General features: G+C 41.7%; 1 protein-coding gene and 1 long non-coding RNA gene across 2 annotated transcripts in view; one reads left to right on the top strand and one right to left on the bottom strand.

Moving 5' to 3' along the window:
* ctnnbip1 (catenin, beta interacting protein 1) overlaps positions 1-19,708 on the top strand; it is a 32,646-nt gene extending 12,938 nt beyond the window's left edge. Inside the window, exon 4 of the mRNA XM_021616134.3 lies at positions 17,609-19,708. Coding sequence (XP_021471809.1) covers positions 17,609-17,667 — 59 coding nt within the window. The 3' untranslated portion in view covers positions 17,668-19,708. The remainder of the gene's footprint in view (positions 1-17,608) is intronic.
* Positions 4-17,708, bottom strand: LOC149981269 (uncharacterized). Its single transcript, XR_016483322.1, has 2 exons — positions 17,583-17,708; positions 4-1,550 (listed from the first exon to the last, which is right to left on the bottom strand). It is a non-coding gene; the product is annotated as an uncharacterized LOC149981269 (long non-coding RNA).
* Positions 19,709-20,952: the final 1,244 nt, after the last annotated feature.

Here is a 20,952-nt window from a genome sequence, read left to right as displayed (position 1 = left end):
GCATTATGTAGAACAGATTTTATTGTCTGTCACGTGTCTGTCACGTGGAACTGGAATTTCTGTTTGGTTAAATTTTTATCTGCATTGTTGTAAACGTTTCACTTTAGTGAACACACCCGTGTGCTCTGGTCTACCAACCCTGATGGATTACTCACCAGACCAACAGGCTGTCTGGGTGGAGCTGTCAGTGACTCAGAGGTGTCATTATTCCCTGCCAAGCACACATTTGGGGAAATTGTTTGTAGACACTTAATTGATGGAATAAAGTCATATCCACTGTACATGAGTCGCTCAGCAAGGCACAAGACGTTATGGAGCCTCTCTCGCTCTTGCCGATACACACATCAACACAAGAGGGCGCCAAGTCAATAGAAATAAGGACTTGGTTGGTTGGTTGATGGATGTCACTGCCTGCTGGTGCCTGTACTTCAAGGAGCAAACAAATGCATTGGTGAGGTCCTCTTGATTCGACCAGACTTATCAGTTGCCTTCCAGGCTGAATCCCAAAACGGCTGTGACTGGAGCCTTGAAAGCCCTTGCTGTCCTTCTTCCGTGACCCTGCTGGGTTTTGGGCCTAGTTTATCCACATATTTTATTATTGCCTCAGGCCAGCAGTGGCAACCAGAGAAAATTGCCTGTGACACCATACCTGAAATAATAGAATCTTATCTCCCTCTGTCTGGGTGGTTGCTGTTTGCTGGAGAGTAGTTATCTTATGGACTGGACTATTGTGAAAGATAAGCTGGTTTATATGATGTATTGGGAAGCAGCATTGTACTAGACCAGTGGTATTCAAAGTCTAGGTCAACTGCAGTGGTGTTGCCAAAATTAAACAAATATATACACTGAGTGCACAAAACATTAGACACACCTGCTCTTTCCATGACATAAACTGACCAGATGAATCCAGGTGAAAGCTATGATCCCTTATTGATGAAGAGGAGGAGATGGGTTAAATAAGTATTTTTAAGACTTGAGACGTGGATTTTGTATGTGTTGCACTGAGGGTGAATGGGTAAGACAAAATATTTAGGTGTGGGGTATGGTGGTAGGTGCCAGGTGCACCGGTTTGGGTGTGTCAAGAACTGCAACGCTGCTGGATTTTTTTAATGCTGAATCAAATCAAATGTATTTATATAGCCTTTCGTACATCAGCTGATATCTCAAAGTGCTGTACAGAAACCCAGCCTAAAACCCCAAACAGCAAGCAATGCAGGTGTTGAAGCACATTGGCTAGGAAAAATTCCCTAGAAAGGCCAAAACCTAGGAAGAAACCTAGAGAGGAACCAGGCTATGAGGGTTGGCCAGTCTTCTGGCTGTGCCGGGTGGAGATTATAACAAAACATGGCCAAGATGTTCAAATGTTCATAAATGACCAGCATGGTCAAATAATAGGTCTGGGACAGGTAGCATGTCCAGTGAACAGGTCAGGATTCCATAGCCGCAGGCAGAACAGTTGAAACTGGAGCAGGAGCACGGCCAGGTGGACTGGGGACAGCAAGGAGTCATCATGCCAGGTAGTCCTGAGGCATGGTCCTAGGGCTCAGGTCCTCCGAGAGAGAGAAGGAGAGAAAGAGAGAATTAGAGAGAGCATACTTAAATTCACACAGGACACCGGATAAGACAGGAGAAGTTCTCCAGATATAACAAACTGACCCTAGCCCCCGACACATAAACTACTGCAGCATAAGTACTGGAGGCTGAGACAGGAGGGGTCAGGAGACACTGTGGCCCCATCCGATGATACCCCCGGACAGTTTCCTGTGTGTATCAAGAATGGTTCACCACCCAAAGGCCATCCAGCCAACTTGACACAACTGTGGAAAGCATTGGAGTCAACATGGGCCAACATCACTCAACATGAATATAAAAGCAACATGTAAAGTGTTGGTTTCATGAAAAATACATTTGAAAAAATCCCAGGAATTTTAAATATGCAGCTTATTTCTCTCAACATTTGTACCCACATTTACATTTACTTTACATCCCTGTTAGTGAGCGTTTCTCCTTTGCCAAGATAATCCATCCACCTGACAAGTGTGGCATATCAAGAAGCTGATTAAACAGCATGGTCATTACACAGGTGCACCTTGTGCAGGGGACAATAAAAGGCCACTCTAAAATGTGCAGTTTTGACACACATAATGTTACAGATGTCTCAAGTTTTGGGGGGTGTGCAATTGTCATGCTGACTGCAGGAAAGTCCATCAGAGCTGTTGCCAGATAATTTAATGTTAATTTCTCTACCAAAAGCTGCCTCTATTGTCATTTTAGATAATTTGTCAGGACCTCCACATCCGGCAGGCTTCACCTGCAGGATGGTCTGACTGTAATAAAGCCCTTTTAAGGGGAAAAACTTGTTCTGATTGGCTGGGCCTGGCTCCCCAGTGGGTGGGCCTGGCTGCCAAGTAGGTGGGCCTGTGCCCTCCAAGGCCCACCCATGGCTGCACCCCTGCCCAGTCATGTGAAATCCATAGGTTAGGGCCTAATTTATTTATTTCAACTGACTGTGCCTTTAAACAGCTTGGAAAATTCCAGAAAATGATGTCATGGCTTTAGAAGCTTCTGATAGGCTAATTGACATCCTTTGAGTCAATTGGAGGTGTACCTGTGGATGTATTTCATAGCCTACCTTCAGACTCAGTGCGTCTTTGCTTGACATCATGGGAAAATCAAAAGAAATCAGCCAAGACCTCAGAAAAAATATTGTAGACCTCCACAAGTCTGGTTCATCCTTGGGAGCAATTTCCAAATGCCTGAAGGTACCACGTTCATCTGTACAAACAATAGTACCCAAGTATAAACACCATGGGACCACACATCCGTCATACCACTCAGGAAGGAGACACGTTCTGTCTCCTAGAGATGATGGTGCGAAAAGTGCAAATCCGTCCCAGAACAACAGCAAAGGACCTTGTGAAGATGCTGGAGGAAAACGGGTACAAACGTATCTATATCCACAGTTAAAACGACATAACCTGAAAGGCCGCTCGGTAAGCCACTGTTCCAAAACCACCATAAAAAGCCAGACGACGGTTTGCAACTGCACATGGGGACAAAGATCATACTTTTTGGAGAAATGTCCTCTGGTCTGATGAAACAAAAATAGAACTGTTTGGCCATAATGACCATCGTTATGTTTGGAGGGAAAAGGGGGAGGCTTGCAAGCCGAAGAACACCATCCTAAATGTGAAGCATGGGGGAGGCAGCATCATGTTGTGGGGGTGCTTTGCTGCAGGAGGGACTGCTGCACTTCACAAAATAGATGGCATCATGAGGAAAGAAAATTATGTGGATATATTGAAGCAACATCTCAAGACATCAGTCAGGAAGTTAAAGCTTGGTAGCAAATGGGTCTTCCAAATGGACAATGACCCCAAGCATACTTCCAAGGTTGTGGCAAAATGGCTTAAGGACAACGAAGTCAAGGTATTGGAGTGGCCATCACAAAGCCCTGAACTCAATCCTATAGAAAATTTGTGAGAAGAACTGAAAAAGCGTGCGCGAGCAAGGAGGCGTACAATCCTGAGTCAGTTACAGCAGCTCTGTCAGGAGGAATTCACCCAACTTATTGTGGGAAGCTTGTGGAAGGCTACCCAAAACGTTTGACCCAAGTTAGACTATTTTAAGGCAATGCTACCAAATACTAATTGAGTGTATGCAAACTTCTGACCCACTGTGAATGTGATGAAAGAAATAAAAGCTGAAATAAATAATTCTCTACTATTATTCTGACATTTCACATTCTTAAAATAAAGTGGTGATCCTAACTGACCTAAGACAGGGACTTTTTACTAGAATTAAATGTCAGGAATTGTGAAAAACTTGAGTTTAAATGTATTTGACTAAGGTGTATGTAAACATCCAACTTCAAGTATGTATGTATGTATATGTGTATATATATATGTATGTATGTATGTATGTATATATATACAGTGCCTTGTGAAAGTATTCGGCCCCCTTGAACTTTGTGACCTTTTGCCACATTTCAGGCTTCAAACATAAAGATATAAAACTGTATTTTTTTGTGAAGAATCAACAACTAGTGGGACACAATCATGATGTGGAACGACATTTATTGGATATTTCAAACTTTTTTAACAAATCAAAAACTGAAAAATTGGGCGTGCAAAATTATTCAGCCCCCTTAAGTTAATACTTTGTAGCGCCACCTTTTGCTGCGATTACAGCTGTAAGTCGCTTGGGGTATGTCTCTATCAGTTTTGCACATCGAGAGACTGACATTTTTTCCCATTCCTCCTTGCAAAACAGCTCGAGCTCAGTGAGGTTGGATGGAGAGCATTTGTGAACAGCAGTTTTCAGTTCTTTCCACAGATTCTCGATTGGATTCAGGTCTGGACTTTGACTTGGCCATTCTAACACCTGGATATGTTTATTTTTGAACCATTCCATTGTAGATTTTGCTTTATGTTTTGGATCATTGTCTTGTTGGAAGACAAATCTCCATCCCAGTCTCAGGTCTTTTGCAGACTCCATCAGACTCCATCATTCTTCCAGAATGGTCCTGTATTTGGCTCCATCCATCTTCCCATCAATTTTAACCATCTTCCCTGTCCCTGTTGAAGAAAAGCAGGCCCAAACCATGATGCTGCCACCACCATGTTTGACAGTGGGGATGGTGTGTTCAGGGTGATGAGCTGTGTTGCTTTTACGCCAAACATAACGTTTTGCATTGTTGACAAAAAGTTACATTTTGGTTTCATCTGACCAGAGCACCTTCTTCCATATGTTTGGTGTGTCTCCCAGGTGGCTTGTGGCAAACTTTAAACAACACTTTTTATGGATATCTTTAAGAAATGGCTTTCTTCTTGCCACTCTTCCATAAAGGCCAGATTTGTGCAATATACGACTGATTGTTGTCCTATGGACAGAGTCTCCCACCTTAGCTGTAGATCTCTGCAGTTCATCCAGAGTGATCATGGGCCTCTTGGCTGCATCTCTGATCAGTCTTCTCCTTGTATGAGCTGAAAGTTTAGCGGGACGGCCAGGTCTTGGTAGATTTGCAGTGGTCTGATACTCCTTCCATTTCAATATTATCGCTTGCACAGTGCACCTTGGGATGTTTAAAGCTTGGGAAATCTTTTTGTATCCAAATCCGGCTTTAAACTTCTTCACAACAGTATCTCGGACCTGCCTGGTGTGTTCCTTGTTCTTCATGATGCTCTCTGCGCTTTTAACGGACCTCTGAGACTATCGCAGTGCAGGTGCATTTATACAGAGACTTGATTACACACAGGTGGATTGTATTTATCATCATTAGTCATTTAGGTCAACATTGGATCATTCAGAGATCCTCACTGAACTTCTGGAGAGAGTTTGCTGCACTGAAAGTAAATGGGCTGAATAATTTTGCACGCCCAATTTTTCAGTTTTTGATTTGTTAAAAAAGTTTGAAATATCCAATAAATGTCGTTCCACTTCATGATTGTGTCCCACTTGTTGTTGATTCTTCACAAAAAAATACAGTTTTATATCTTCATGTTTGAAGCCTGAAATGTGGCAAAAGGTCGCAAAGTTCAAGGGGGCCGAATACTTTCGCAAGGTACTGTATGTATGTGTATATGTATGTATGTATGTATATGTGTGTGTGTGTGTGTGTGTGTGGGGCAAAAAAGTATTTAGTCAGCCACAAATTGTGCAAGTTCTCCCACTTAAAAAGATGAGAGAGGCCTGTAAGTTTCATCATAGGTACACTTCAACTATGACAGACAAAATGAGAAAACAAATCCAGAGAATCACATTGTAGGATTGTTAATGAATTTATTTGCAAATGATGGTGGAAAATAAGTATTTGGTCACCTACAAACAAGCAAGATTTCTGGCTCTCACAGACCTGTAACTTCTTCTTTAAGAGGCTCCTCTGTCCTCCACTTGTTACCTGTATTAATGGCACCTGTTTGAACTTGTTATCAGTATAAAAGACACCTGCCCACAACCTCAAACAGTCACACTCCAAACTCCACTATGGCCAAGACCAAAGAGCTGTAAAAGGACACCAGAAACAAAATTGTAGACCTGCACCAGGCTGGGAAGACTGAATCTGCAATAGGTAAGCAGCTTGGTTTGAAGAAATCAACTGTGGGAACAATTATTAGGAAATGGAAGACATACAAGACAAGACCACAACCCTCGATCTGGGGCTCCACGCAAGATCTCACCCCGTGGGGTCAAAATGATCACAAGAACGGTGAGCAAAAATCCCAGAACCACACGGGGGGACCTAGTGAATGACCTGCAGAGAGCTGGGACCAAAGTAACAAAGCCTACCATCAGTAACACACTACGCCGCCAGGGACTCAAATCCTGCAGTGCCAGACGTGTCCCCCTGCTTAAGCCAGTACATGTCCAGGCCCGTCTGAAGTTTGCTAGAGAGCATTTGGATGATCCAGAAGAAGATTGGGAGAATGTCAGATGAAACCAAAATATAACTTTTATGGTAAAAACTCAACTCGTTGTGTTTGGAAGACAAAGAATGCTGAGTTGCATCCAAAGAACACCATACCTACTGTGAAGCATGGGGGTGGAAACATCATGTTTTGGGGCTGTTTTTCTGCAAATGGACCAGGACGACTGATCCGTGTAAAGGAAAGAATGAATGGGGCCATGTATCGTGAGATTTTGAGTGAAAACCTCCTTCCATTAGCAAGGGCATTGAGATGAAACGTGGCTGGGTCTTTCAGCATGACAATGATCCCAAACACACCGCCCGGGCAACGAAGGAGTGGCTTCGTTAGAAGCATTTCAAGGTCCTGGAGTGGCCTAGCCAGTCTCCAGATCTCAACCCCATAGAAAATATTTGGAGGGAGTTGAAAGTCTGCGTTGCCCAGCAACAGCCCCAAAACATCACTGCTCTAGAGGAGATCTGCATGGAGGAATGGGCCAAAATACCAGCAACAGTGTGTGAAAACCTTGTGAAGACTTACAGAAAACGTTTGACCTCTGTTATTGCCAACAAAGGGTATATAACAAAGTATTGAGACCAAATACTTATTTTCGACCATAATAAATTCATTAAAAATCCTACAATGTGATTTTCTGGATTTTTTTCCCCCCTCTTTTGTCTGTCATAGTTGAAGTGTACCTTTGATGAAAATTACAGGCCTCTCATCTTTTTAAGCGGGAGAACGTGCACAATTGGTGGCTGACTAAACACTTTTTTGCCCCACTGTGTGTGTGTGTATATATATAATTTTTTAGGCCTATGTATGGAGCCTTACTGTACAATATGTCCCTTTTTGCCCTTGAATTTACAGCTTGCAGAGCTCAATCTGGGAGCCGTACTCTGTCCATAATGCGCTCTTCGTTCAGGGAAGAGCCAAGCCTCATCAATTATACACTAGCATGACTCGTCAAAGGTGCACACGAGACAAATATTTAGGTTATGTCCCAAATGGCACCCTATTCCCTACAGTGCACTACTTTTGACCAGGGCCCATAGTGTTCTGGTGAAAAATAGTGCACTATGAAGGGAATAGGACGCCATTTGGGATTCAGAGTTAGTCAATTGGCAGTGTGCCACCCACTCAGTATGATAAATTATTAGTAATTTAGGAGTTGTTTTAAGGACTGGGATTAGGAAGAGCGGCGATAACAACTAAGAATAGTGGCTTAATCACTTTTAACGAATATCCCCCAGAGCCCAAAGATCACACTAGATAAATGCTACAGTGCTACAAGGCTGCTTTCATGTGTGGTGGCTCCAATATATCATTTTAAGAAGGAAGTCCAGAGTTGTATGGACAAATGTAATTAAGCACCCAATCATTCCTCAAAAGGGAAAATCTTGTTGCTATCAATACCTAGGAGAGCCAGGGTAAGGAAACCAACATGTACTTTGGGTGAACTATTCCTTTAAATAGTAGATGGTTGCACTTTGTAAAAGCTATTTTCCTCCAGCACTGCTTATGCTTTGTGAAGGTTCTGCTATGTCATAACTGTCCTACCAAGCTGTTGACCTACTTACCAATAGAGTACAATACAGAGATGGGGTATATTTTTGACAGCATCTCCAAGAGTGAGGTTGTTTCTGTCTGCCTCACCACCCAGTTATAGTTCAGGCCAAAGCCCCACTGGGACCCATTACTACTTTGGTAGATGAGTAGCAGAGAATGTCCTCATATATTAACGGTGTAGAGGTTTTGTACAGGTTAAGGAGGGATAGCTATATCATTTTTGGCAAAAAAATTAACATATGACTTCAAATATTCTTTCTTGGCATGCTTGGTTTGGTGGACGAGTGCCATTTTATATATACGGTACATCTTGTAGCTATCTTCATTTCATCCCACCTCACGTAGGCCTAAATAGCTACAGTACTTACTAGGTTACCATAAGAATGAGGCCTATATAGCTACAGTACTTACTAGGTTACCATAAGAATGATGGATAATCCATTATCCTAGATTTCTCTGTACCACTGGGCTAATGTAAAACTGCATAGGACTACATACAACTAGATTACTTGTAGAGGTCAGGTGGACTTCATCCAAAGAGCCAAAGGTGTCTTTCTGACTGCATAGTGAAACGGAATCCGTCTGCCCAGCTACTAAAAGCTGAAAAGGGATGAGGTCCTTGGTGCTGAATCCTGCTGACTGCAGGGGGTTTGGTATGAACTCTCAGGGGTGAGTCTAGGACTGTCCTGCAGTGACGGTGTCATATGTCAGTCATGGATTTATTGATCCAAAGAGAGCTCGGAAAGTACAGTTAGACTCCAGAGGACGTAATGGAGACCTTTATGAGGCAAATTAGCATCAAAACATTTAGTGAATTATTAGTATTTAGTGCTGTAGTTTGCTCTTGTAGGTACATCATATTGTGGGTTTGGTGATACAAAGGGGTATTGGTAGGAAAATGTTCCTCCTTGGTCCTTCTTTATAAAGAGAGCCTGTAGACCGCTTTATGCATAAAGTGAAGCTTTGTGTTCACCATGAAACACTTTTTCTGTTTGGATATTGTGTGATTTTTATATTGACGACTGGTCTTCCATCCAAGCAGTTGGATCATGAACAAGATGCACTATTCGGTTTTTATACAACTACAGATTCCAGATTCAGCATAGGGACTGTGAGATTGGTGTCGTGCAGTTCTGAAGTGTTTCTCCCAAAGACTGAAATGGTTCTGCTGCTGGCGTTAATGAGAACGGCATAAAGGAAAGCAAGTTTTGAACAGGCAACAGTGAACTGTTTGTGAATGGATGCCAGCAGCAGCAGAATAGGACTCTGTCACAGAGTGAGGCCTCTGTTTGCCTGATAGTCTATGCTCCCCCCTTGCTCTTTCTCGCTCTCTCTTTCCCTCTCTCTCTCTCTCTCTCTCTCTCTCTCTCTCTCTGTCCCCTCATCCTTTGATGTGCATCAAGCAAGCTTATATGTGAGAATTTTCTAGACAAGTGCACTGGAATGCATTTGTGAGTGTCTCGGGCATCGTAATGCTTTTCACTCTTTGTCATGCTCGGTTTGGAAATATTGCCTAAACACAGAGAGATCTTGATTATAAATCATCACATTTATTTCAGAGCATGCACTGTCAGAGGTAAGAGGGAACTGGTGCATATGCTGCGAGTCATGTTTCTTTTAGCGACTGGGTCAATGAATTTGCATTTCAGGTGGTTTTAATTGGCAGATTAGCATATATGCAAAATAGGATGTTATGCTATTTTAATCAGGCATGAGGAATGTTGCTCCTGACACTGATGCTGTGAATTTTTTCAGATGAAACACTGATGATATTCTGTCTCAGAGCGGAAGCTGGTGGATGAAGACTGTGTGCTGTGTATATGTAGTTATTTTGTCCTGAGTCAAAGCTTTAAGGGCTGACGCATTAAATCAGGCCCAAGGGCTTAAAGGACCCTGCTGCTGGACACTCCCTTCATTTTGCATAATTATCTTGAATAAACATGACTGTTAACCTAGAAAGTAACAGTAATTTGGAGCCAGATTCACGGTCATTTGACGCAAAAGGCTGATAATACTTTTAGACAGGAAAGGAGCATTCTTATTATAGGTTTTGTTCCTAGGCCGTCATTGAAAATAAGAATTTGTTCTTAACTGACTTGCCTAGTTAAATAAAGGTAAAAAAAATTTAAAAGGTAGTAAACCAACCTACCTCCGTTTCCATACTGTTTTCCCGGTTGGCTCTACTGAACGCAACCCATGCAGTCTTAATGAGCAGCTTAGTTCGTTATTTTAGACCTTAAAGTTATCGTTCTTTACCCTGACTGTAGTCCATGGACCAGGATAAACTGTAATCCAGTAACCAATAGCAAGAATGCAATTCTTCATCTTGGTCTTCAGGCAAATTTCTTGTATTTTTTTTTAGGAAGTGAGCTTTATGTAACATCTTTTTGAGTGTAGACACATCGCACCTTTTTGCTGGTATTCAGACTTAAAAATTGAGGATTATCACTTATTGTGAGCCACCACCAAATGACTACCCTTAATGATACAAAGGGAGTTTCCTCAATATTGCAATAAATCTAGTCTCCATCAAATCAAATGTATTTATAAAGCCCTTCTTACATCAGCTGATATCTCAAAGTGCTGTACAGAAACCTAACCTAAAACCCCAAACAGCAAGCAATGCAGATGTAGAAGCAAGCAGAAGTCTCCATCAAGTTATGGTGAGCATTCTGACACAAAATAGCCAGCCTGGGGGAAGTAAATTACCGCAAGGAGTTGCCCCATTTCAATATTGCAATAAATAACAACTTTATACTCCATTATAAACTGGGTAGTTTGGGTCCTGGATGCTGATTGGCTGGAAGCTGTGGTATATGAGACATTATAAACTGGGTGGTTCGAGCCCTGAATGCTGATTAGCTGACAGCCGTAGTATATCATACCCGTATACCATGAGTATGACAAAAACATTTTTTTTACTGCTCTAATTACGTTGGTAACCAGTTTATAATAGCAATAAGGCACCTCGGGGGTTTGTGGTATATGGCCAACACACCACAGCTAAGGGCTGTATACAGGCACTCCGCGCTGCGTCGTGCATAAGAACAGCCCTTAGCTGTGGTATGTTGGCCATGTACCATACCTTCTCGGGCCTTATTGCATGCTATGAGAAAATGGCTACCGTGGGTGTGGTGTATTACCTACTGACCACATGCAAGCCCCTATCTCAACGCCTCTTAACCCCACTGGAGTTTCTGCAGGGGATTCCATGTCTTTATCCTCTCGGCCTGCACAGATTGTTATCTCTCTGCACTAATAACACAGTCATGATTTTGGTCAGCCTGTCTGCGACCTCATGTAATAAGGTGGTTTGGTGAACCACGCTTGCGTGATGAGTAACACTTGCTTGAGACCTGGAAACTCCTTCAGCTAATGCTTGAGCTTAGTGGGATAACATGGGGTGTGCTTGTCCGGAGAGTGAAACGAGATTGTTTCAGACACGTAGACCGCATATTAAAATGTTTCTCCTTTTAGTGCATGAGGATATTTGAACAAGTCATATGTGTAGATGAATAAATTGCTTTTTAATATTTTGTAAATATGAAGAAACCATGTAATTAGTCAGTGTGTTAGTGAAGGTCTAAACAAATGGGTCCAATATCTAAAAAGGCGCAGTACGTCATGTAGAATATTTGTGTCACAAAGGCATGTTGCACATTTTGTGGCAAAGCTCTTCCGTCATACTTGTACAAAATGTCCGCTTCAAGAAGAGCAACCCAGAACTGTACACAAAGGTTTCTATGGCAAAATGTTGCTCATTTTGTATTTTCATTTGCAAGGAGGTAGGTGTTTCTTTGCTTAGTGGGGACAGGACTGGTCGGTTTTGCTTTCGGCTTCTCACATACCACACTCCTCACATGCTATATACATAAGGGCGGGAGGTAGCCTAGCGGTTAGAGCATTGGGCCAGTAACAAAGGTAGCTAGTTCTGAAAAAACAATTTCCAATTCACACATGCTTATTAATACACACTTGTGTAAAATAGGACAAATATAAGCACCAAATAAATAGTCTGGTGGTGCATAGGAGACCTGGGTGTCAGCCCTGTCTGTCACTCTGACCAGCAAGACATCAACTGAAACATTGCACCATCTCCCTTACACAAATATTTCAGTTTAGAAACAGCAGTAGAAATGCAGTAACTGCAGTCAACTGGTATTTTGGACACAGTAATTGCAGCATACTGCACTCTAACTGCAATATGTTTCTTAAAACCTCTAGTGACTCCCCATCCCGCATGCGGGAGCGTAATCATCGCCTGACACTAATTAGCATAACGCAATGGACATAAATATCCCTAGAAAATATTCCTATTCATGAAAATCACAAATTAAATATATTGAGACACAGCTTAGCCTTTTGTTAATCACCCTGTCAGCAAAAGCTAGACAAGCATTTGTGTAAGTTTATCGATAGCCTAGCATAGCATTTTGTCCAGCTAGCAGCAGGTAACTTGGTCACGGAAATCAGAAAAGCAATCAAATTAAATAGTTTACCTTTGATGAGCTTCGGATGTTTTCACTCAGGAGACTTCCAGTTAGATAGCAAATGTTCCTTTTTTCCAAAAATATTATTTTTGTAGGCGAAATAGCTCTGTTTTGTTCTTCACGTTTGGCTGGGAAATCGCCCGGAAATTGCAGTCACGAAAACGGCGAAAAATATTCCAAATGAGCTCCATAATATCGACAGAAACATGGCAAACGTTGTTTATAATCAATCCTCAAGGTGTTTTTCAAATATCTATTCGATAATATATCCATCGGGACAATTAGTTTTTCAGTAGGACCGATTGGAGTAATGGCTACCTCTGTATTTTATGCGAGAATCTCTCTGGCAGCATCAGGTGACCACTTGCTCAATGTAGCCGCTTACGGGTGTTCTTCAACATAAATGCGTAAAACCACGTCACAATGCTGTAGACACCTTCGGGAATACGGAGAAAGAGTAATCTGGTTGATAGCCCATTCACTGCTCAATAGGGACTCATTGGAACGCAGCGCTTTCAAAACATGGGGCACTTCCGGATTGGATTTTTCTCAGGCTTTCGCCTGCAACATCAGTTCTGTTATACTCACAGACAATATTTTTACAGTTTTGGAAACTTTTGAGTGTTTTCTATCCTAAGCTGTCAATTATATGCAAATTCTAGCATCTTGTCCTGACAAAATATCCTGTTTACTACGGGAAGGTTTTTTTCCAAAAATGAAAATACTGCCCCCTAGTCACAACAGGTTATTAAGAGCTCTGACTTCAATCGATATTACGTTTGTACATTTGGTTAAAAATGATGTTTTTATTTATTCTTGCTCTGGGCTGTAGTAACCTAGTAACCTGCTTGTTGAACATCTCAATCCAAAATCATGGAGTATGGAGGTTGGGCACTGATGTTGGGCGATTAGGCCTGGCTCGCAGTCGGTGTTCCAATTCATCCCAAAGGTGTTTGATGGGGTTGAGGTCAGGGCTCTATGCAGACCAGTCAAGTTCTTTCACATCGATCTCAACAAACTATTTCTGTATGGACCTCGCTTTGTGTACGGGGGCATTGTCATGCTGAAACAGGAAAGGCTTTTCCCCAAACTGTTGCCACAAAGTTGGAAGCACAGAGTCATCTAGAATGTCATTGTATGTTGTAGTGTTTAGATTTGCCTTCACTGGAACTAAGGGGCATAGCCCGAACCATGAAAAACAGCCCCAGACCATTATTCCTCCTCCACCAAACTTTACATTTGGCACTATGCATCCCGGCAGGTAGTGTTCTCCTGGCATTTGCCAAACCCGGATTTGTCCATCAGACTGCCAGATGGTGAAGCGGGATTCTTCACTCGAGGCGGCGAGCTTTACACCACTCCAGCCGACACTTGGCATTGCACATGGTGATCTTAGAGAGAAAAGGCTGAGGTGGGGGATCAGTGAGAGCGGAGGAGAGAGAACAGGCTGATGTGGGGGATCAGTGAGAGAGGAGGAGAGAGAACAGGCTGATGTGGGGGATCAGTGAGAGAGGAGGAGAGAGAACAGGCTGATGTGGGGGATCAGTGAGAGGGGAGGAGAGAACAGGCTGATGTGGGGGATCAGTGAGAGGGGAGGAGAGAACAGGCTGAGGTGGGGGATCAGTAAAGGAGGAGGGAGAACAGGCTGAGGTGGGGGATCAGTGTGTCGAGGAGAGAGAACAGGCTGAGGTGGAGGAGGAGGAGGGTGAACAGGCTGAGGTGGGGGATCTGTGAGAGAGGAGGAGGGAGAACAGGCTGAGGTGTGGGATCAATGAGAGAGGAGGGAAGGAGTGAGAGAGCAGGATTGGAGCAAACATTAGCCAGCAGCTGTTTGCTCATAGGCGGTAACAGCCTGCCGGGCAGTGATGCAATCTGATTTGACTCGGTTGCTAGGCAATGGCTCCGAGGGCCTGACGTTTCTATCCTGTCGGCTAGCGCTTATGTGACACTGCAAGGGAGCGTGTGTGTTGACTGTGCAGCAGGGTGCGGCCCACACATTATGACTGCGAAACAGAGGGCTCCTATAAAGCAGATCCCCTCTTGCTTCAGTTCATCAGTAGTCCAGTGGTGTATTCCACTCTAATGGCCGTCGGCCCTGTATCTCTGTCGGTTTATTCTGAGCCTTTCTGCTGGTCTGCCTGCTCGAGTCCTTGTGCTAGACACGTGCTCAGTCTGAGCTGCCCGTTACGCAAGAGCAAGCTCCCTTATGCAACCACAAGATCAGGGATTTTTCTTTATCAAAATGGGGCTTAGGTGATGGGCGTAGCGGGGGCGTGGCCAATGGTGCGGTCACTGACCAAATATTTTAGAGGCCCTCCTGTTGGCCGCAGTGACAATGTAGCTGTTTCAAAACACATTTCCTGCAATTCTACACATTTTGCCATGTCAGGGAATGTTGCAATTTTAAGCTTATTCCCTGAAATTTTGCTAGGGCTGTCCCTGACAACAAAATAATGTTGGTTGACCAAGAGTGATCTGTTCTTTTTACCAATTGATTGATCTAAATTTAAAAATCCAGCATTTTTCAATATAGACATACAGTACCCTATGTGTTTTAATCAAATCAACTATGTGCACTGAGCTTGTCTGATGCTTTAAGCACACTGTTTGATTAAATAATTAAGATACACTAATGACTCAAAAGGGAGCCAGATCAAGATGGCCAGAAGAAAAAAAACTTCTTCCCGAACCACCACCTCCCGCTTCCCTTTGTAGATGCCGGTAATACGCTACACCAGGGGCCGGCAACCTTTTTCATGTCGAGTGTTAATCTATCTTACCATTTCTACCGATTTGCATGCCAGGTATGATTTTCATATGCATATTTTTATAGAACAGTTTCATAGTCTTTGTATCGCAAAATCATTGTCATCTGGTTAATGTAAACTATAGAAATGTACATTTAAAATGATACAAATCTAAACGTAACAACTATGTAAAAATAGCCTACATAAAGCCAACAAATAAAATCAGGTATTTTATGACAAATAAATGTATTATCATTCTGATTGGGTGTGCCTGGCCTTTTCCCTCCCCGTAATGTATTTTTAAAATAATAATAATAATAATAACACTTAAATATGACCTTCTCTGTTGTCTTCTCCCTGCACCTTTATAATGTTTATTGTATTGTTGCATTTATTTGATCCTTGTATGATTACTGTGTATGCCATTTTTATGAGCTTTTTAACATTTTATGTGTCAATTGAATTTGACCATTTTATGGGCCAAGTCCATTTCATGTGAAGTGGAGAAGCATATCAGTTCAATATTTTTTAAATAAAATTTGTCAAAACGTGTGCCACATTCAAATTCAGTCAGGATTTGTGCAATGTATTTATTCTGATGTGCCGCGTCTCGTTCTCCTTCCCTGGCAGGGCCATTTTGTAGCATAGGGCTGTTCTTTGCCACATCCTCATTGGATGAGGTCTATAGGGGACAAGGAAACTGAAAGGAAGAGCAAGTCCAAAAATAAAAAGATCCTTCCCCAGATCCTTCTCTCACTTAGATTTAGATTATGCCGACCCAAGAGCACCATAGAAACATCTTAATTATCTCCTCTTTAGAAACAACCAAACTGAACACAGAATCTACGCCTGGTTGTGTCTGCGCACAATCTTCTGAAAAGGGTCCACCCTATGAGCTAAACAGATATGGACGCAGTCTGTGTGACCTACTTTCATTTCCCCCTGTAATAATTAAATCTAACAAGCAATGATACTTTTTATAGCAAAAGTTGTGAAAAAAGAAACCTCTGTTACGAGTGCACCTCTCCACTTTCAAAAGTGATATTCGCATTCTGATAGCGCTTGACAAATCGGTTTGGTAAAACTTGAAACAAGACCAGCATTTACTGGCAATTCAAATAATTTACCATCAATGAAAAAATGCTTACCATCCATCAGTTGCAAGTGTGGCAGCTCTGCCTCCTCTGATGTTGACATTCAAGTATGACTGGGCAATATTCATTTTGATACCATCAAACCTATTCAGCCTAAATCTAGGAAAGTTAAACCTTTTGGAAATAAATGCAAATATGATGAAAGTTACTAATGTAAGCAAAGTCTATTGTTGAATAGCTAAAGGTTACAGAATATGCTACAATCAGATCATGCTTCAACTCAAAAATGTTTCTCTAACTTCGGAAAATGGGCAGGGCAGTCTGAAGGTACTCAGACTGAGGTCTTGGTGTAGAGTTTGGTTTTCTGTCGTTTTCTCCCAACTCCACACCCTGGCATGTTCTCTTTTGTTAACTTTGGCACGGCAGAATTTGTAATCTGGGATTGGTATTGATTAACCCTCAACATGATCGAAGTAAATAGAATACGAAGGGAAGACAAGCCAGACCTCCCAATGTACACCAGTGATCACTGCATTTGTCTGCCTTTTGGTACCTATATACTGTAGCACAGCATTGCTTTTCTTTCTTCGCAATGATATCTCATGGCTTAGTGAGATTGGCTACGCCAGCTGGACTCTAGCATTAGCTCTCCACAGGTATTCCATGCCTCCTGCAGTTTGGGTTGGAATAGAGATGTGGGTGGAAGGGTCGTTTAAGGCCTCCGATGTATTGCTTATCAGGGCAGGACGCAGGACTGGATTATGTCTGCAGCTGGGTACTCCTAGGGAGACCTTGATTTTGAGATGTGTGATTGAGAAGACTGTGCCTCTGGACTGTAGGGAACATGGCAGTAGTTTGGAATAGCTAGATGCATTTACCTATCCCTAAAACAAGTGATGTCGAGAGACTTTCCTATTCCATGTGCGATGTGGAAGTCTTGTGGCACGGTTATATAGTGTAGTGTGTGCTGTCGCTTTGGTGATTCACCGTATTTAACCTCACCACACTCAGTCATGATGACGTCAATTAAGTCAATGGCACACCCAACATGAGCTCAAAGTCAGAAAGTAAACAATAAGAATAGGCATACTATTAATTCATTCATACAAGCAAAGATTTCAAGAAATTCTCCCTAAATACAGAATTTATTGATATATAATGTAGATTCAGTTATGTTACTCATGCTTATGATTACTAAATGTTTTATTCACATATATAATAGGACTTGTGTAGGTGGAAGGAATATCAAGATGGAGTTTGTTGTTGATATCTACTGACCTCTGTTTGTGGATCTGGGTCACCAGGTGCGGAGGATGTGGTGATGGCTTTTTCACGACAAGAAACCGAAGACCGGCGGCAGTGACCCTGGGGCACTCCCCCATCGTCTACGGCAACCCAAACTCCACCGACCGACACAACACTGTTGAGTTTCTGGGGAGAGGATGGGCACCTGTGATGGATGGAAGGAGGGTGGGAAGGAGCACTGGGTGTTGGTTACCTTTCGCTCTATCCCTCCCTTTCAACCAGCCTCCTTCCCATTCAAACGGATACACCATTGCCCCAGCCACAGTAGGTATGCATTACCATGGGTTAGGGCCTTGGTGTCGAGCAAGTCGATGAAAACACTTACAAGTTGTGTGAATGCAAACCTTGTCTTTTTGTCTCGTTTTATTTTTAATTTTTTTATCGGGCAGTGTTGTTTTCGTATCTGCTCTACTCAATGGTAGAACTGACCAAGGACATAATTTTTCCGTCAAATGAAAGAGAGAAGCGTGAGTGTTTTAACTAATGACCTTGCGGGAAAATAATTCATTACTTTCTTTGGTTGAATTCTATATATTTTTTAACTGTACACAGGGTCCCTGTAGGTGGAAAGGTTAAAAACGTGTTTAATGGTTTTCATATTCTTTCAAACCAATTGTACTTCTTCCTGCTTATTGTTGATTTGAACAATAGGCTGTTGAGATGTCAACTTGGCTTCCCTTTCGGGACATTAGAATCAATGACACTAGCACAAACACACACAGTTCACATAGGTGCAAATGGCCTTTCCCCAAGCAAACAAGGTCTTGGGGTTATTGTGAAATTATCTAACTTTTTTTATTGTACAGATATTAGAGGGAAAATACAATAATAATGAATTGATTGTGCCAATTATTATTTTATTTTTTTTATCTGTAAAATAAATGTAACATGATTTTTAAAAGTTGCCTGACGAGGGACATAGCGTAGTTCTAATTTATTATTGATAGAATTGACTCTCTCCCAAACTATTGTTTAGGAAAAAAATCATCATTAGAAGAAAGTCTACACGGATCGAAACGCCTAATCTTATCAACAGAATCCAATAGCATAATATTGTCACTCTTTAGATTGGACAAAGCTTACTCTTGACTCACACTAATATAATTATATCAACTCGAACCACATCCATGGAGCTACTAGAAACATGGTGAATACTCACAAAAGAAACGACAGTGTTTTTACTGCCTCCTCCTACCCTTCAGCAATTGACGTGCTGTAAACAAAACCGATCCGTTTTCTGTGTTCGTTGATTGCAACTGGAATCTTTCCATTCAATTGAATATTTGTAGTTTTTTTTTCAATCCGACTGTTTTTTTTTGTTGTAGTAAGATACTCTATATTTAATGTGTGTAAGTACCTTTTTGTTAACTCGCTTAACTTAAACAATTGTGACTTGATGTTTTGAAACCAAGCATGCCTGCCTTGTGGTTAACAGTGTACATTTTAAGTAGATCTGGGAGGGTCTTGAAAGCCGTGCCACAATGACCATTGCTTGTACATTCTCAGTTTATGGACGCTACTAGCTCTTTAAAAAACATTTCAGAAAAATAGTCAGCTATTTAAAAAAACAAAAAAAATGTCATCCATGTTATCCTGTTGGCAATAATTTCAGGATCAAATTTCCTCAGCGATCATGGCTACATACATTGCCAACAAATAGTTACAGTATCTGCCTATGACAAAAGTTTGTCCTTTTTAATGTTTACTCTTGTTTTAACTTTCTTGAACCTAATTTCTCTGTGCATTGTTTTGCTTTCATCTTAAAGACAACAATGCAAAGGTATCTTATATACTATACCTGTCATAGTTGACCAACAGCCTTCATTTGTAATCTTTGTGTGTGAGTGCGTGCATGTGTGTGATTTCCTCTGTTCAAAAATTATACAAATCAGATTTTTCAGCATGCTGTTCAGTATGACTAGAGCTGTGTATCTTTCAATGTGATGACCTGTCTTTGCCTAGTTGTCGTTTGAGTTATTTTGTGTTGCCTTTGTATTTCTCTGTTGACATCGATTAGTTGGTCCTTGCTGTATGGCTGCTGACTAAATGCTTCCAAATCCTATACCAATTGAACCATTAAAGGAATTTTAAAAAACAAAGACTTATTTCATCTCATCATTGCAGACATTGTTTTGTGAACACTGCCTTTAGTAGCGCTCTGCCCACATATCAACCTTTCAGTCTATGAAATTAGGCAGAAGATTGACCTATTTCCTTTCGGTGATGAGAAAGTGGGAGTAGGTTGTCCCTAGACACTAATCTTAGGTGTTTCGAATTTTTCCCACTGATGTTTATGGTTAGGATTGGGGGAGGTGAAGCTGATCCTAGATCTGTTCCTAAGGGTAACTACACCCCAGAGTGAGAAAGGGACACTTAAAAACAAGTACAATCGGCTTATCACACTCAATAGAACCTTGATAATAAGGGTTACATCTCGTCTTTTGAACTCTTCCTTTACAGTTGCGGTCAGATAATGATGCTGTTCAATCTGATACATAAAACAGTTGTACATTTGAGCTATTTAGCAGACACTCTTATCCAGAGAGACTTACAGGAGCAATTGGGGTTAAGTGCCTTGCTCAAGGGCACATCAACAGATTTTCACCAAGTCGGCTCGGGGACTTGAACCAACTACTTTTTGGTTACTGGCCCAACACCACTAGGTTACCTGCTGCCCTATACAATAATGTGGCTTGTATACAGATATGCTGTATGTAAGTAATTATGCAATACTGTCTCAAATTGTTCTTCAGTTTTCTCACCATGAACATTTGGAAGTCGTTTCTCATCATTTAGTCTGGCAGTCTATTTAAATAGATTGTCATTCACAAGAGGCCATATCGGTTAAGGGCACACCTGTTTGCCACAAATTAGTGAAAAGCACCTCTGCCATAGGGCGGCGCACATTTGGCCCAGAGTCCTCAGGGTTAGAGTTTGGTCGGGGTAGGCCGTCAATGTAAATATGAATTTGTTCTTAACTGACTTGCCTAGTTAAATAAATGGTATTAAATATCATCTTTTAGGTCTACTCACGTTATGTAAAACAGGAATGACAGCAAGTTCCTTTGGTACCATTTTGTGAAATACACCTGGAATAATGACAACAGTAATAGCTTCCCTCTACTTCGATCAAGAGTTATCTATCGAAATAGTCACAGCCTCTTAAGGGTAGCTATCAGGTGGTAATTGCCGAAGATGTTTGAGGATTGGTGGCATGTTTTTCCTCTGCTAATGACGAACATCTGTTCACTGTTCCTATGCTATCTTTCACAGATGTATCAAAATCCTGCGATTTCAAGAGAACTGATTCTGGGAATAAAACGACAGCTGTTGGTGAATATTA

This window comes from Oncorhynchus mykiss, chromosome 9 (assembly GCF_057628025.1).
Source record: "Oncorhynchus mykiss isolate SJ-2025 chromosome 9, ASM5762802v1, whole genome shotgun sequence".
Taxonomy (NCBI): Eukaryota; Metazoa; Chordata; class Actinopteri; order Salmoniformes; family Salmonidae; genus Oncorhynchus; species Oncorhynchus mykiss.
This window is presented reverse-complemented; position numbering and strand designations above follow the sequence as displayed.